Below are 18,022 nucleotides of genomic sequence, written 5' to 3'. Positions count from 1 at the left end.
ATGAAGACAGCCAAAATCTACATTCGCAGAAAACTCGTTTAGCTCCGTCACGGTTGAAGAGCTGGATCAAAGCGCGTAGAATGAGAAATTCGTCCTTTTGCTACTCTACGGACTCTTTAGTAATTCATTTCTTCCATTTCCTCTCGGATGAAGAGTTTGCGTTACAACGCTTTGTCTCCAGATTATGACGTAAGGTCAAGGGTGGCTATCAAGGAATGTTTATTTTGCCCATGACAAAATTCTTTCAAACACTCTGAAGGACTCTTTAGAAAAATACCCAAGATTCTTTTTGAGCGTAGCTTGTTATGAACAGAGTGAGCTTCGGTTCGGCAGTCTACAGCTTCGGAATCTTTTCTCTGTCGACGATGACTACGTTGGATTTCAGAATTTTAAAGATATGCAAATTTGGTCGGGATGTGCTTAAGTCGTCATGCCATTAGCATGAATAATTGTGGTGATTTGGCTGGGCGAACAACAGCGTAATTGGAAGTAGAGAATTGTTTTAACTTAATACCGCGCAGGGAATGGATTAAACAATCACGTCTCCGTTTTTGAACTAACAACGTGGATTCATTCTTCAATTTTGCAGCGTAAGTTAAGTATCAAATCCAAGGAAACATTGTTTTTGAGAAAGAAATTTTACGGTTTTGTCGACATTTCGTTGCTACAGTGAAACCTATACGCTGTTGCGGGTCTGGTTGCCTGGTTTCATATTTAGCGTCGCCGACCCTGTCAATCCGCGTTAAGCTACTCTTCGAAAACGTGTCTCTATCTCCACTTGCTTTTATTGTCATCAACTTGTCGTGGATCTAAACAGCAAGGATTTCAAGATAACAAATTAATCGCTGAAGCGAAAGGCGTTCTCAAAACGGAAAACTTTATGGAAAGTTTGTTATAACTTTGGCACCCTGGTTTAGATGTTTGTGCTATTAATGGATGGCTTAATCGAGAGAAGGATCAGTTTTTGATAAACAAACGACTTTGTGGTGGAAAGAAAACATCAAGGAAAATTCTCGAGTTTTTTTTCAAGCTTCAAATTTGAGCTGATACTTCTGTTGTCATCATGAGAACGAACGAAAAATGGCCCGAAGCTTTCGGTTTTACCGTCGGCGGACGAGCTCCTGTTGTCATCCTGTCTGTTGACGAAAATTCAGTCGCTCAAAGAGCGGGACTTCAACCCGGCGATCAAATACTCGAAGTCAATGGGGAAAACGTTCAAGGATTAAGCAAGGAAGAAATAATCCTATTGGCAAAACGATCGCGAACTGTCCCTCCAGCGCTCGCTGTAATTTCACGCATTCGAACGTTTGATCTGCGTCGGAGAAGAGGACGGTTTGGTTTTGCAGTTCGCGGAAAGGGTCCTGTCTTCATTGCGGATGTAGAGCAGGGAAGCCCGGCTCAGAACGTTGGCATTCGTCGTGGAGATCTAATTCTCCGTTTAAATGGTGTTAACCTCAGACATATGAACGAGAATCAAGTTGGAGAAATGATAGATACTTGTGGACCTACAATTTCTATAGTCCTCATTGCCGGAGCTGCAGACATCGGAATTACAGATAAAAAAGAAGGAAAGAGTTCGTCTTCGCGATACAAGAGAGCTAAAGATTTCTTTGTGCAGGTCAGTTCTACACCGCTGTTTTGCAGAGTTTATTTATTATTGATCCACGTTCTTGTCTTTGTATGGACATCAAACACATAAGTTTACACTTGGGTAGCGAAATAAGGATAATTAGATATTGGTCAAGTTGTATGACATTTCTGTTAAAGCGATTACAAACCCCAATGTTGTTGCGAATGGCGTCCATTTGTCAAAATGATACGTTTTCCGTTGGATTGTTGTATTCTTGACACATTCCAAGACAAAGAAAGATGAATACGCATTTTGTTCGATTCAACTTCAATTGTTCATGCATATTATTATAATTCCGTACTTTTAATTTCGTAGATTTTACACGTCAATTACATTACATGGGCTGTATTGCTCGCCCAGCCTTTTGACTTATCATTAACTTGTTTGATTTGTCAACAAATGGGAAGGAAGAAAAATGTTTAACATTTTCAAGAGCATAAAAGCAATCAGTGGGTTTTTTCTTTCAATCCAAGATAACACAATGGTTGTAAGTTAATTGTTGTACAAAATTCCCGAAATGATGTAGAGATAAACTCAAGATTCAAATGCTTGCTAGAAAGCATGAATAAAAATTTGACTACCATATTTGATAGCAGGCTATAGTGTATCAAATTCTTTTGGCTGATACATAAATCTTTATTTTGGACAATCGAAACTGAAAGAACAGACAATATTTACTTCCCGCTTTTAATTAAATTCCAGTTAAATAACAACTGACTTTTGAGTGGCATAAGTGGTGAAGTTTGTGACATAAAATTGCTATTTTAAAAATATAAGAAAAAAAAGCACAATTATCGTACATAAAAAGTATATTGATCATTGTGTACTAAAGATGAAGTGAAATATTTTATATAACATATTTAACCACTGACAGCCGTCAATTGTATGGGGAGCTGGTTTCAGAATTATTGATAGTAATGTAGTTGACTTTTGCTGTTTTCTCTTAAAGATGAATTATTACTTAGCTGGCAATGAAAGCATTAAGAAGGAGCTTGTCAAGGCCCTCAATCAATATGCACGAGACAGATCTGTTGAGCAACTGGCACAGAATCTCAAAAGAATACTTAAAACTCCAGTGGAAAGAAAACTGCTGCGAGATATCAGGTTTTGTAATTAAAAATAGATCAATCTCATCAACACTTCTGTCATGCCATGCTTCTCTGATTTTCTTATCAAGAGAAAACTTTGCTCCACTTTTCTTTTTCAAATAGGAAAATTATGAATCAAAGGTAAATGACTTCAAATTTACTGATATAACATAGAAATATAGAGGAAAAGTAGAAATTTCATATTTCCCTCTCCTCCTGCAGTCATGTAGATTTTCTTGACATGATGGGTTGGGTAATTATTTTTGCTCATATTTAATCTTATTATTATAACAAACTGGGGTGGTCTATCTAGTTTTATTCCCAAGTAATTACCTAGTTTACTAGACAGTCACACCATTGCACCAAAACTGTGAAGTCATTAGCATTACTCTAGGAGCTGTTTCCTCATTTTGCTGTACATTATACTTCCTGTTCTTATTCATCATTCATCAATTGCTCTGTTTATTTCTTTTTTGAAATTATTTATTTGTCTTTAATAAGTATAGATTTTAATGAACTTAGAAATGTTGTTAGGTTGATAAGTTTTTTCAACATTACTATCTGTTTTTAATTTAATTTTTTTTTTATCTTTTAGGAGTTTCATCCCCAAACGGGAAAAGCCACTGTTTGACATCTTGGTTGGAATGAATGGTGAAATAACGCATTCCGAGAAACAATCTGTTGATGAAGACCTCCTCCCAGATTTCTCCAGCGGCACTGACTTAGAGTTTCCAGAATATAATAGCAGTAACACTCCTGCTCTTGGCAGGTTTGGGTAAGTTGCTCACAATTGCATGTTTTGTTTGCTTCCTAAGGGAAAACACTAAACAGTTTAAAGGCAATCTTGAAATTTTGTTGGCTAAGGTTCTTGGTTGAAACTCCCTTATTCTTTGTATACTTATAGAGAACCATGATAGATTTACAGCCCTTCTTTCCTTTAGTGTAAACAGTATTGTCAGTAGGGAATCTGATGGGCTTCCTTTAGCTTTTCTCCCAACCTTGCCTTAATGCTGAAATCTTTCTCTTAGAACATGGTCAGTCGGAACAACTCACGCCAATCAGTTCAGGGAGAATTTAGCAAGACGGCAAGCAAGAGAGAATATGGCTGCTCCACCAAGGCAAGTATCATTGTTTTTTGGGTTTGAGGTGTTCAGCCACTAAAATGTGTGCCCAGGATAAAATTGAACCTCATTGCAATCAGTTATGGGTACTGTTCAAAGTGTAATCAGTATAACATTAAATATAGCAATTCTTAGTGATGAGAATTCATAAAAACTTCAATTAACCTTTCACTCCCAAGATCTCATTGGGAATTCTTCTTACTGTCTGCTATACAATTCTCATGATGTTAATAAGGAGAAATTGGTATTGGATCAACTAAAACTCCCCTAATTGATATTATTCAATATTCTCATCACTTGCCTGCTCATTTTTGTATTGAAATTGCAAAGAGAAATTCTGTCTTGGTCACTTATGGGAGTTAAAGGGTAAAAACATTACTGCCTGCATATAGTTATGCACATTTAAATGTTTTTTGAAAAGTAAGTATACACATGCATTTGTACCAAATTACTCCCTGCATTGCTTACATGTAATCCTGCTTTTGATTAGAAAAATTACTTCCTGGTCATGCCAAGAAGTGAAAGGGTTAATTTAGTATTTTAATGGGACAAGTTTAACTGATTTGAAGATTTCACTGTTTGCGATGCACAGGACTGTAAGAATAATAAGAGAGGGACCTGGGTCAGGGTTTGGATTTACACTCAGTGGGGATTCTCCTGTGTTTGTTAAATCTGTTGACAGAGGTAAGTGTTTGTTCAAAGTGTTTGTAAGTCTTGTTTGTATTAGGAGATAAATTTATGAAGGAAAACTTGTATGTATCAAGTTCTCTCTAGTCACTTAGAGGCTGACATACATGCAAGGTATGCTTTTGGCTGGTAGTTACAGTAAGTGCAATAGGAGATATCATCTTTCACACAATTTCCAGGCATATTGAACTTGCATGGACAATCAGATTAGATGGCAGTTAGGACTAGGCAGAGAACAGATAACTTACATGGAAGGTGTGATTATTTAGAAAGGTTGTGAAAATGTGAGGCTAACAAAGAAAATTGATTTATATTAACTGAAATTACTTCAAAGTTAGCCATTTCACACAGTTTTTATGAGTAAATCTGGGCTGACCCATAGCTCTTATTCTGTAGCAAAATTTGTTAAGTGCTAGTCATGGTGGGGGATACATGTGAGACAGCCAAAAAAATTCCAAGGTGGTTCTGATTGTAATCCTCTCACTAGCCAATGACTTTCTTTTTTGTAGGAGGAGCAGCTTCTCAGGCTGGGATTAAAGGTGGTGACCATATACTTGAGATAAATGGACTAAATGTCAGGTGCAGTAAAAGTTTCATTTGTGAACTATCCTACACTGTACTTGCTTGTACATACCATATACTTAACCATAGGTATCACATACAAACTGTGATTATTACTTCATCAAACCTTCATAGAAGGATAAATAAATGCTTCTTTTTTTACTCATTAATCTAGTAAAAAACATTGATGGTCAGAGTAAATTTAGATTCTTCCTCTTGAAACTTCTGCCCTAATATAAATAACTTTTTGTCCAATTTTGCTGCAAACAGTACTAACCAAAATATGTACTTTGAACTAAACAAAAATGTAGATTTTTTGACTGTAAGGTGAGGTAGTCATTCAAATCAGCTGACAGAAGGTTGTGTCAATTAAAGTCATCTAAATATGCATTAATTTGTTTTCTGCAGAGGAAAGTCACATCAACATGTAGTGCAGCTGTTGAAAGGAAGTGGTTCAAAACCAAGCTTGTTAATTCAATGGCGCCCCATGAGTGCATTAAAGCATCAGTCGTCTCTCTCATCCCTGCCGTCATCCAGCAAGTCTTCACAGCTTTCTGTGACCTTTGAAAATGAGAGACCTGCAACTGTGTCAAGGTGTTCTTCAAGAGTATCCAAGGCTTTCTCCCTCAGAGGTGATCTCTTCATCAATGGAACTGGGTATAATAGAAGTGACTTGCAAACACTTTCCCGCCAGTTCAAAATACAGGTACTTCACTTTACAATTTTTATGTGATTTTGTCTGATTAATTCTCCAGAACTGCTCATTCATGTCAACACTTTTTCATCAGTTTTTGTCTTCAGATGCCACATGGACAGAACATTATTAACTTTTGACTTTTGGTAATTACAATAATAACAAAGCTTCATTTTGATTCACCAACCTACAGATGAGTCGTTTACTTACACGTGGAGAGCAACTTGTGGTAAAGCAGAGCCTTGATCAGTACAGTAGAGACAGGTAACTAGTGAGAAAACTTTCCCATCATTTTATAAAAATGAGTCTTATTTGTCTTTAATTTATAACCAATGGTTAGGTGGATACGGGATTGCTATCAGAAAGGGGTCTGAGAGCATTCTCTGGATGTAGAGAGGATTAATATCTAAGGGTCTGTTTCTTATCTTTAGAAATGTACAGAGACTAATCAATGCACTGGAACCTGTCCTTGATGATGGAGCTAAACTGCAGATGTTACATTACCTAAGTGAACTTCTGCCGGAGGCTGAACAACAAGCATTTGACAGAGCTGCAGCAAGAATGATCTCCAGGAAGATGGACAGTATGTGAAGAGTTTTGCTTTGCATTTATAACTTACTTGTACATTTATAAAACACAACTGGCTTTACAAGTGGAAAGGCATCTTGATTTCAAGACTTTCAAAGGTTCCCTGCAGGTGCATTCTATTTTGAAAGTGAAATCATCGAGAAGATTCTTTTGTTTTTTATTTTTATTTTTATATTCAAGTTGTCCTGATGTTGCCTTCATGTTTTGGTTTCGTTGCTTACTATATAAAATGAGATCAATTATTTTCTTCCCTGTTTTAGAGAAGATCTTCTGAGACATTTAGCTACAGGGAGTCTAATTTGTACATTTTTAAAATCAATTTATGAAATATATATATTTTGGAATAACTAGGCAAACTTTCCCCTGCAAAAGATGCTAAAGAACTTACTTTGAAAATATTCGTATTGTTTTAGCTGGTGTTGTACCGAGTCTGAACACTAACAATGATGAAGTTGTGGATGTACTGTACAGAGTGCAAGCAAGAAGGCTTGTAGACACACCAAGAGCTCGTACAACAACGCCAGGAGCAGGTACAGAAAACACCCCTGTCCCTTCCCAACAATCATCAAAATTTTCCTTGTGACTGCCAGAATCCTTTTATTAATTTTTACTAATATTGAATTGTATGGCTTTATACTGGTTTTCCCTCCATAAATACTGGTTCATAACAGTTTCTTTTCCATGAGCCTGTTTTTCCCTTCATTTCGTCATGTTTCTCTTGTTAGTTCGATCAGAGGAGCCGTATGGTGAATGGCCTTCATCTGGTGCAGTCAGAGGTCGACATAGCCCAGGATTTGGCTATGGTTAGTGGAAACTTCTCCAGTGACTTTACCATTTTTACGCTACGTATGTACATTGCTACAGAAATGGTCACTCTGTTTGGTGTAAACTGCAACTTCGATCAGTAATTTTTAGTCTTTGAGATAAAGTATAACAGTTTCTACAGTAGAAATTTACAGAAATGGCTTGCTGCCGAGGACTTTCAAAACCTTAGGATACAATTAATTGTTGATATTTCACAGGGTCAGATTTGGATACTGTGCCTGTGAGGGATGTTAGATCCAGAAATGGCACTCCTGATTCCGGATGGGGTGATGATGACGACGAGGAACTGGATCTCGGAGGACTTGGTAAGATTCAATAACTTTAATATTAGATGAAGATTATGGTACAAGCTATGATACAATGAAGGTCTACGGGGCAGGAGAGTTCTTTTCGTGGGTTGGCCATTGGATGTTTAATTTGTCGAGTGCAAAAGCTTTTTCTGTTTAAAAAAACTTTCATGTTGGATATTTCGTGGGTAATTCGTAGCAGGCTAGTAAATGGACCGGGCCTCATTGCACTAAACAAGTGAACAGAGGTACCAGGTATATCTAACAAGAGTGTAATTGGGTCGATGTAGCGAGGCCCCGGTTCCTCAACACTATTCAAGGGATAAATCGCCATCCAGCGGATGAGTGTTTACAAAACATATTGCGTAATCCATCGGATAAAGATTTACCAAGTGGATAGCGTTATCCACCCTTCGAAGAACCAGGGCTAGGAAATCCGTTTTTAACTATGGCTAAAGCCATGTTGCACAGTGTTGATTACTTTCTTGAATATCTCCTGTTATTGACAGAGGAGTTAGCCGACGCGCTATTGGCAGATGAAATAAGGAAGTCGAGTGTAACCAGCCTGACGACGCAAGCACAGGTCCACGCTCCTTTCACTGGCACCTCACCCGAACCAGGAGCCCCAGGAAACCGTGGGCAGGGAATTGTTACCTCAACCCCGCTTTCAGCGTCTTCAGGTGGTAGTGGAGACAGTGGTATTGTTGTTGGAGCAGGAGAAACGTCTGGGGAAGCTGTGGAGAAAATCCAACATCAACTGGCGATTACTACACAGGAATTAATGGAGACAAAAGAGGCGCTTGATGAAAGCGAGAAGAAGAGGAAAGAACTAGAAGAGCTTGGAGGTACAGTCAGCCCGAACAGAATTATTTATATGTTTATCTCTCCCATTAAATGAATGAATATCACTTTTAACGAGAATTTTCGAAGTCGCCATTGCGCTCAAGTCCCAGCCTCAGTGTGCAGGGCATTAAGTGAGCCAAGGCACCGGCGTGTCGATAGTCACGGGTTCCGCTCGCCATGAAATACTGATTCTTTCCCTTTTTCGCCGCTCTTTTTCAAACTTTTCTCCTTCTTTCTTTTTCAGATCCCGGTAGTAGACCCAGCTCTCCCAACGCTGTAGAGAATCCCCTAGATGCTGCGGTTAAAGCTCGGCGGAAAGACCAAGATGGGAAAGAAACAGAAGGTAAATTCGCTAAACTATAATTAACATTTTATAGAGAATCCTTACAGTGCGTGATTGAAACGGTGTTACGATCGAGGTTCTGATGTTGTTTACTCACTTACCATGCATGTTATCTACTAATAATTCATGTCTTTGCAGTCTCTCAAAGTCTCAGATACCTGTATGCTAGATTTTCTGTGTGTGAGTTTATAGTCTAATTCAAAATCGTTTGCTTTTACCAAGGAACCCAAGATGTCGCAAGTACAAGCGCCGCTCCTCCTCCACCTCCTCCCCCCATGGGAGCACCACCACCTCCACCGCCACCGCCTCCTCCTCCACCGTCTGTCCCTCCTCCTCCCCCTGTTGGGGGTGCTGGAAACGTTCTTGCACCAATGCAATTGAAGAGAGTGAACTGGGAGAAACTGAGTATCGCTGGTTTAGAAGACACTGTTTGGGCTAAGGTAAGGATTGTTGTTATTAACGATCTTGTAAAAGTATCCGTTTTTTTGCCTTAAAGTTTCATTTTAAAACACATAATTAAGAGGTTAGTTCGTTTATCGAAGTAAATTAAAAATGGCGCGATTTGAAATGTAAAATAGGACGCTTACCTGTAATTCGCTCTCCCCGCCCAACACAAGCATCACACAAAAGGAAAACAGAACGCTGATTACGACTTTGTTGCTTGAGTTTGCCTACGTTGTCACGTTTTATACACATACAATTGCGAATATGGTAATAGGAAGACCTACCCTTTGACATCCCTAACTGTCTCTTTGGCGCACTCCAATCAACTTATTCGACATGTACCCGTCAAAAAGAGCGACGAATGGAATGCGATCTGAAGCAGCGGATTTGAAGTAGAAGCGGCAAACTCATACGATTCTGGCACTTCTCGGATTCACAGGCCATATCTCGTAAAGTTGCTTGTCTTCATTTGGTTCGTTTATTTTCAAGTAAAGCGATTTGAATCAGGTGCTCTACCATTGCCATGTCAAATTTGTCTGAAACGACCCTTAGCAAAGTAAACCTCTGCAGCTTTCCACCACTGACCAATCTTTCTCTTGTTCGTATTACAGCTGGGACAAAACGAGCCGTCAGAAGAAGTCATCGAGTTCATTCAACTCGAGCAAAGTTTCAGTGCCATACAGAAAGTATCAAGTGAGTTTGATTTCTCATAAAGTTGAGTTTGTAGCTGTTTTGCAAACCAAATTGTAATAATTTTTATCCTTTTTAGGTAAAGAGGAGAAAAAGCCTGCGAAACCACAAGTAATGAATCCGAAGAAAACCTACAACATAGGTACGTAATAAGAATGCTAATTTCCTTTCTGCGGTCAAAATGTTTCGCATGTGACGTTTTGGCTGTTTTACGCGCAAAATTTGTAGCATCATTTAGCCCGCTTAGCCTGCGAGCAAGCTTTCCTTTTTGAATTGGCGAGAGACGCGTCGCGAACTCCTTTTCTTACGAGCTCAACGGCTCTGGCGGTTCTCACGATATGCTTTGCTGAAGCTTAACACCTCACTACTGTGAGTGTTTGGCTTCGGATACAAAGGTCTGGGCAAAGCGATGAGTTTTTTGATCACGATACATCACTCTTGAAGAGCTTTTCTCCTCCTGCTCTCCTCCTAAGATGACGAACAGGTTACGATAAACAGATGATATGCTGCGAGGAACCTCGGACAAACTAGCTTCTCTTCGAGGAGCACTTCTTGTCACTCAGTGCTGCGGAAACTGGGATGTGTTCGTACCGTGAGAGTCACGCGGTCCACAGTCAGTAAAATTTACCATTTAATGGCGTTCTTTGTTTCATTTTGCAGCAATTTTGTTGGGTCACTTGAAAATGCCATTTGAAGATATAAAACAAGCACTCCTGTCGATGGACGATGAGAAGTTCAGCGAGGCTCATTTGAAACAGCTTCTCCTCTATGCACCGGACAGCAAAGAGGTAAGGACAGCAGCTACGTTAGGTGAGACATTCTGTGACATTACTTTCATTGTGCGCAAAAAAAACAAACTTTTTCGGGGCTGGTTCCTTTGAGTCTCAAATCGTCTTCGTTGCATAAAGTGCTTTTTTGAGTCCAAGCGTATGAATAAAAGAAGCCGAATGAGCATACAGTTACATATAGTTGTGAGTTTAATTCCTTAAGGGTCTCGTTGAGTTAACTAACATGTTTTCCGTCTCTTCCTTTCCAGCTCCAGAAGTTTAAATACTTCGCGGACGATGTTTCCAAGTTGGACAAAGCAGACAGGTTTTGTTACGAGGTACGTGTAGTTACGGTAATGGCCTGATGTAACATACGTGTATAAGTTCTTGTGCACAACACTTTTTCTCAGTTGAATATTCTTAATACATGGCAATGTAGACGGAATATGGAGATTGCGATTTTGCTGCCTGTATGTGAGGTTTCTTTATCTTTTCTGCAGATGAGTAAGGTGCCTTGGTACAAACAACGACTGAAAGCTTTGCTCTTCAAGGCTCGTTTTGCTGACAAAGTGGAAGAAATTAAACCGGTAAGGCGTTAAACATTAAGCTCTCAAAAAATAAAGAAAGAAGAGAAATTAAAACTTTGATTTAAGTTTCGCTCAGCGAAACTGACTCGAATTTATTCAATCCCGTGCTCCTTTTCTTCTACACTATTAGTTACTATTACTATCCTCATAATCATCATCATCGTTATCACTCTCATCATCATCATTACCATTTTTATATTGTTGACTGAATTATTTTTCAGGACTTAGAGTCTGTTCTTGATGCATCTGGAGAACTTAGAAATAGTACAAAGCTAAAGAGGATCCTAGAGGTATGATTTCTTACTATTATGATTACCCATTAATGAAAGCCTTTGCCGCGTTTTTGAAAGATATCTTTTGTCGAAAGTAATCTTTCAGGATAATTGAGTCGTTTTGGCGCCCACGGAGAGTTGCCTTGGCATATAATTTAAAGGGGCAGCTGAAAATGAAATTTCGCGCGCGTTACGAATCGCCAATAGAGTACGAATAAGCTACCAAGGAACAAGAGAGGTCAAGTTGGGTTAGATTTTGTTATCTACCGTGATTATCATAGACTGAGGAGATCGAATACAACTGTCTGTGTTTCTTTCTGTCAGTCTGTCCGTATATCTGCCTGTCTGTCTGTGTTTCTCTGTCTGTCTGTCTGTCTGTATATCTGCCTGTCTGTTTGTGTTTCTCTGTCTGTCTGTCTGTATATCTGTCTGTCCGTCTGCCTATTCACTAGACTGATTAATTAACTGACTGTTTGATTGATTTCAGCTTGTTCTAACGATGGGTAATTACATGAACAAGGGAAATATGAGGATAGGATCAGCCGCTGCATTCAAGATTGAGTATTTGAACAAGGTACATTTACTTTTCTTACTGTGGCCCTGAAAAGTCAATGAACAAAGTACTCTTTAAAACCTCCCAAAATTTTTAAAGCCACTTTCTTACTGAAAATTATAAAGTAGTTTACATACCTAAACGCAGCCCAGGAGATCTTTGAAGTCCTTTGTAACTTGTTCTCGCCATTGTAGATGTTTTTGCTTGATATAGTAATAGTTTTTTTTTCATTCTGTACAGCTCAGTAACACCAAAACTTCAGATAACAAATCCACTTTGCTGCACTTTTTGGTTCAGTCCATCGAGTCTAAGTGCCCTGAAGTGTTAAACATCAAAGAAGAACTCGACACAGTGCCTACAGCGGCTAAAGGTACGCTTTAGAACTTATGTGAGTGATTGTTGTCGAATTTCAAAATGGCTACCACGGCTTAACACAACAGAGGAAAATACCACAAGTAACCTATGTGGAGACAGAGTGAAAACAAGCAAATTGAAGCGCAATAACGCAAGAATAACCTAACTCACGTTTGTTTAGGCTTTGAAATAATGTTTTTACTTGATGCCCTTGAATGAAATTTTACTTTTTATTTTGTTTTCCTAGTTTCGGGGCAAATGGTGGCTTGTGAAGTGGAAGAGTTGGCTGAAGGAATGAAGGTTTGTCTAGTGCTCTGTTCATTTTATCCTGTTCGAACGAGCTCACAAATTGCAAGAAAATGTCTTAAAACGGCAAAAGAAAGAGCATTTCTATAACTTTCCGCTGTGGTACATGTTTCTACAGGAGCTTAAGTCAGACCTCGGAGCTTTCCGGTCACTGAAGTCACAGGATCCAAATGATAAGTTTTCACTTGCGGTAAAGGTAAGCCAATTTCGAATTTCGTTTTCACTATCAGCGTTCATTTAGTTTAGAGATTTTTGCGTGCATTTTCTATTAACTGCATTTACTTTCCCACATTGTACACCTTTTTCCCATAGTTTTACCAGTTTTTTCCCTTTTCATACTTATTCTCGTACCATTCCATTAAAAAAAAGCTGATTTGGACCCCGGACCGAATTTTCCCCCGCGAAAACCATTACATCGCGTTTCTTCTGAGTTGCAAGCAGGGAATGGTTTTATCGATAGATTTATATATCAAATTGGAAACTGTGTTCATCCGGGAACATGACCAAACCGAGTGCAATCGGATAAAAGAAATTCCTGTGAATGGGATGTGTTTTTACATAAGATTCCTCAGAACTTTACAGCCACACATAATTTCTGAACTGAAATTATCCAAATTTATTTGGAATAGAATTACAAATGCCGACACCTAATAGAGGCTATGGCGACGGTAATTGCGCCACTTCCTTAAATGGTTCCAGTGAGGTCTAAAATATTGTCTTTAATCTAAACCTTTAGAACATTATAGACGAAACAGAAGGAGAATTAATTGATCTGCTTAGCTTGCAAGAAAATTGCACCAAAGAATTCCGAGAAACAGTGAAGTTCTTTGGAGAAAAACCAACTTCAGCTACTACAGAAGATTTCTTTGGTATTTTTGCAGCGTTTATTATGAATTTCACGGTGAGTGATTCTATTATGTACCGTTCCGTTTTTGAACAATATTGCATGAAATTGCTGCAGAGCGCTTTTCGATTGAGTGTCGAAAAAGTATAACCATATCACAACAACCAATCAGAGGAAAGGAGAATATACCTTGCAGAGCCAATTAGAACTCAGAGTAAAAACTGCAAAGCGCTTTAAACGCGGGAAAACGCGGGCGACCAAGTTGTGTTTGCTTTTTTAGTTTTGGAACCGATTGGTTGAGAGAACGGTGCACGTTTTCTCGACCGATCACAGGGCAGAGTGAATCGAGACCAAAGCAATGTTGGATTACTTCGTCGCTCTCTTGCCTTGGGATTCGTCCAAAATGAAAATGTGCTGTCAACTCTCTCTTATTGTTTTAGTTATTATTATGATTCATAATTGTGTTTTGGTTTCCACTGTAGAGAGCACATGCAGAAAACGTATCGAGACAGAAGCAGAAGGAAGAACAAGCCAAAAGGGAGAAGCAAAGAGAAGTATGGCCTCATTGTTTCGTTTCTTTTCTTTAATGGAAATTCCTTTTCCTCCAATACCCTGGGTGTCTTCCTTCCGGATTCATACTTTATCCTCTCTTTGTTCTCTTAATTCATACCTTCAGTGGTACCACACGCTATGATTGCGAAATAGGGTGTTCGTCATTATTTGTCCGATCGTACATTTATTTGATCATTTTTTAAATTCATTTTTATTACTTTTATCGTTATTTGTCTTATTCGACGCGTATGATACTTCAGTTAAAGTCAATCTACAGAATGTTTATGTATTCTTGTATATTTTTATTTTTATGCGACCATGTTTGTTTATTTGCGTTTTTTTCATTTAAATATTTGTTTTATTAAGTCACTGTACATAGTATATACACTAGTAGGACTAGAGATTCCCGGAATAGCGAAAGGTGAAGCCCCTGTTCACCGTGTCGACTGTCCCTCGCCGTATTGTATAGTTAGTTGTTCTGTCCGTCTTAAAATAACACACACGCTGCTTTTATTTTATCTAGGAACGCACAAAACAGCTAAAAAGTTTCAAAGAGCGAAGTATGAGTGATCCTGATTTTGAACCTAAGGATGAACTTCAAGAAAGTTTCAAGAAACGCCGTATAAGCAGTGAACAAAGTAATGACAGTGTATTTGGTTCGCCTTCTTCACCTCGAGTGGCATCGTCAAACTCGCCCTCTTCCCCTCGCGTAGCATTGCCTAACTCGCCTTCTTCCCCTCAAGTAGCATCGCCTGACCCGCCTCCTTCCCCTCGAGTAGCATCGTCTGATTTGCCCTCTACCCCTCGCCTAGCATCGCCTAACTCGCCTTCTTCTCCTCGCGTTGCATTACCTAACTCAGTCGTGAAGCCTGTGGATACGCAACCGGGTGAAGAACCTCTTTGGACGGTGGTGGATGTTAGTACATCACTTCCCAACAAAGAAGCTCCAAAGGTTGTTTTAGAGCCTGCAAAAGCGCCGATGGTCACTAAACCGAAACCTGCACCTCCCCCCAAGATAAAGCCAAAGTCGCCGCAGTCGAACGCACCCCAAAGCCCTGTAAAAACATCGGCTCCAAGACCAAGTAAACCCGAGCCACCAAAATCTGTTTCAAAACCGGTGAAACCGGTTCCACTAAAACCTGTTAACTATGCTGGAAAAATTATAGTAGGCGGAGCTGACGAAAATGTTAGTAAAGTGGAACTAAAGAAGCTCGAGATAGAGAGGAATGACGGTAACGATTCAAAAACGAGTATTTCACCTAGTACGGGAGTGAAAAGTATGCTATCGGTATTTGAAGGCTCTGGACGGGAAATGCCAAGTTACGCCAAACCCGATATGACTCAGAAAAAGCCCAAGTCTTTCTTCATCAACAAGGGGAAAACTCCTAGTGCTCCTATTGTAAATGACAATCCAATCGAAGAAGAAATCCACTCTAATGAATCTCCACCTCTTCCTGATCGTAATTATTCTGAGGAAGATATATCGCTAGCTACTAAGTCACCGCCCATGTCTCCACCTTCACCGGAACGCGACGGTTCCACTCAATCTTCACCCGAACTTGATGGTTTTAACTCGTCGAAATTCGACATGACTCTTGACGAAAGCACTCCGGAAGTTGTCGAGAATCCTTACGAAGTCGTTGAACCTCGAACTGTAAAACCTTTGGTCCCATCTGCTCAGGAGAACCCTTCACCTCCGCCACCGCCGCCCCATAATCGCAAAGTAAGCAGGAAAGATATGCCCCCAGCACCTCCCAGTCGTTACAAGGACAGGCGCCCATCGCCACCTTCACGTGATGCCAGTCTGCCTGGTGAAGTGGATCCGGATTATGCAGAAGTTGGAGAACTTCGTCGCAATGAAAGTCCATATTCCGAAGTTGTGGAAAGGTCTTCGACGCCCGAAGTGGAGGCGTACTTCACTAGGGATGTCGTTGCTGACCTCGTGACCAAAATGAACGATGCAAAACGTCAGGCTCCTCCCAAACCACTTCCTTACAAAACGAAAGACGTCGTGGCAGTTGAAACAAAGGTCAGGGCACCACCGCCTAAACCTGCTCCCTTCCGACCGAAAAGTATTCAAGATAGTTTTCCGAATAGCATTGTCACGTCGCAAGAAGAAAGGCTCCAATCGCCAGAGACTCCGTTTTCCCCCAAGTTCCCTGTCGTTGTGCCTGGTTCGCCCACGCTTTCGTCTGCTAAACTTCTCAATTCTTCGTCACCTCCACTAAACAGGCCGCCGCCACAATTTAAGCCACCGCCTCCTCCAAGGGTATCTTCTATAGCTGGCACTGTTAACGATGACGTCATCAAAGCATCGACTTCAGTGATTGAAGCTCGCAATCTGTATTCTGGCGTGGAAGTTAATGGTGGGTTTGACAAAAATGAAATCCCTACTCGAGATATAAACGGTACGTTACAGTCCAAGCCAGCATTGCCTTCAAAACCTCTTGTCGGCCCCAAACCATTCCAGGCAAAAGTGGACATTGGACCGCCAAACTTTAAACCTCCGCCGCCTTTATTGTCGTCATCTCTCTTCACTAGAGCTAATGGAATCACATCTGACTCGATCACGTCCGACCGTGAAACAACTGGAGCTCAGAACGGTACAGATAGCTTCAACATAGTGGCTCCTCCCCCGATGGATTACTTGTATGGCAGGTCTGAACGATCTGCTTCAAGAACAAGCCTGGATTCCTTGGATTTGAAAATCGTCCCTCCGCCACCGATGCATTTCAAAGAATTTGACAATAACAACGATACAGAAACTGTAAACTTAGACTTGAATCTGCAAGCTTTGTTTCCGCCGTCAGGCTGGGAAGAAACAACTGACAATAACAACATAAACGGTTCGTCTAACTCAAGGAAGGCACGCAAAGGGTTCAAGAGAGGATCTCAGAAAAGCAACGATTTGGCGGATTTTGATCTTGAAATTGTTCCCCCTCCCCCGCCGACTTTGCCACCCCCAACACTACCCCTCTCAAGTCAGGCTGACTATGATTTAGAATTGATGCCTTCAACTCTGTCTTACGAACCAGGGGAGTTGAATATCGACGATATCCTAGGAGACTTTGAACAAAACCTGTCAATTCAGCCAGACTATGAAGATTCTTTACCTCCATCTCCCCAGTCACCTGTAGAGCGTTACATGGGAGTGCCCCCTCCCCCAGGGGATGGACTTATCAAGCCTCTAGTACCCCCGCTTAGGAAAGAAAGATAACAAAAGTAGGTGACAGAACTATATGGTATGGTCCAACTTCATGTCACGTCGAAGTTGTTCTCCTTGAGACGTCCATGTAACATTTTACTTAATTAGCCCCGTTATTTGATTAAGAGAGATTAAGAGTGACGTAATAATATATAAATATTTTCATTTGATACAAAGCAAGCGCGATACCGTAGTTGTATGCGTATTTATATGATGGGAAAAGATATGCCGCTCTCTCTTTGGCGAGAGATTGATCAATATCTTAGACCATTGCTAGAGATATATCTTTTTTAATTGTATGAAAAGTGTGAAGAGTGATCAAACCAAAAAGCTAGGCACGTGTTATTTAGGGCCTTAGTATTGATTGAGCCCATAATCTTGGTTGCACTAAATATACATATTTAGACCCGATGCTGCGCTTAATTAGTCTGTAAAATTGACGTTTTCGTCCGTCGCGGCTTAATTTTTGTAAATAATCTAGGCAGTAGTGATAAAAGACTGAAAACCCCAAAACTGTTCTTTTACATTACAGCAAGTGTGAAATTTACCCCAGATATTAAAATTCTACTAGAAATTGATACAATCTTTTGTCTAACGAATGTTACAGATTTTAAAAGCTATGTTTTTCTACCGAACTGCGCACGCAAATGCAACCGGCAGAATCACCACTTCTCCTGGACCTTGTCGGTTCTCTCAACCATTCACTGAGACCTTTTCATTCTCCTTCGCAAGGCTTTAGCTTAAAAATACCGCGCATCAAGAGCAGATCTCTGTAGATACA

General features: G+C 40.0%; 1 protein-coding gene across 1 annotated transcript; it reads left to right on the top strand.

The window, feature by feature from the left end:
• The first annotated feature begins 310 nt into the window (after window positions 1-310).
• Window positions 311-17,856, top strand: LOC131788822 (delphilin). Its single transcript, XM_059105918.2, has 28 exons — window positions 311-1,618; window positions 2,580-2,734; window positions 3,314-3,493; window positions 3,747-3,836; window positions 4,432-4,523; window positions 5,036-5,105; window positions 5,496-5,793; window positions 5,975-6,045; window positions 6,213-6,364; window positions 6,783-6,899; window positions 7,095-7,172; window positions 7,392-7,499; window positions 7,991-8,326; window positions 8,569-8,667; window positions 8,890-9,107; window positions 9,723-9,804; window positions 9,881-9,943; window positions 10,462-10,589; window positions 10,838-10,906; window positions 11,069-11,155; window positions 11,377-11,445; window positions 11,915-12,001; window positions 12,221-12,350; window positions 12,582-12,634; window positions 12,759-12,836; window positions 13,377-13,541; window positions 13,967-14,038; window positions 14,560-17,856. The coding sequence occupies exons 1-28, from the start codon at window positions 1,064-1,066 to the stop codon at window positions 17,251-17,253; spliced, it is 6,396 nt and encodes a 2,131-aa protein (XP_058961901.2). The 5' UTR covers window positions 311-1,063; the 3' UTR covers window positions 17,254-17,856.
• Window positions 17,857-18,022: the final 166 nt, after the last annotated feature.

The sequence above is a fragment of the Pocillopora verrucosa genome, chromosome 8 (genome assembly GCF_036669915.1).
Source record: "Pocillopora verrucosa isolate sample1 chromosome 8, ASM3666991v2, whole genome shotgun sequence".
In the NCBI taxonomy this organism is placed as follows: Eukaryota; Metazoa; Cnidaria; class Anthozoa; order Scleractinia; family Pocilloporidae; genus Pocillopora; species Pocillopora verrucosa.
This window is presented reverse-complemented; position numbering and strand designations above follow the sequence as displayed.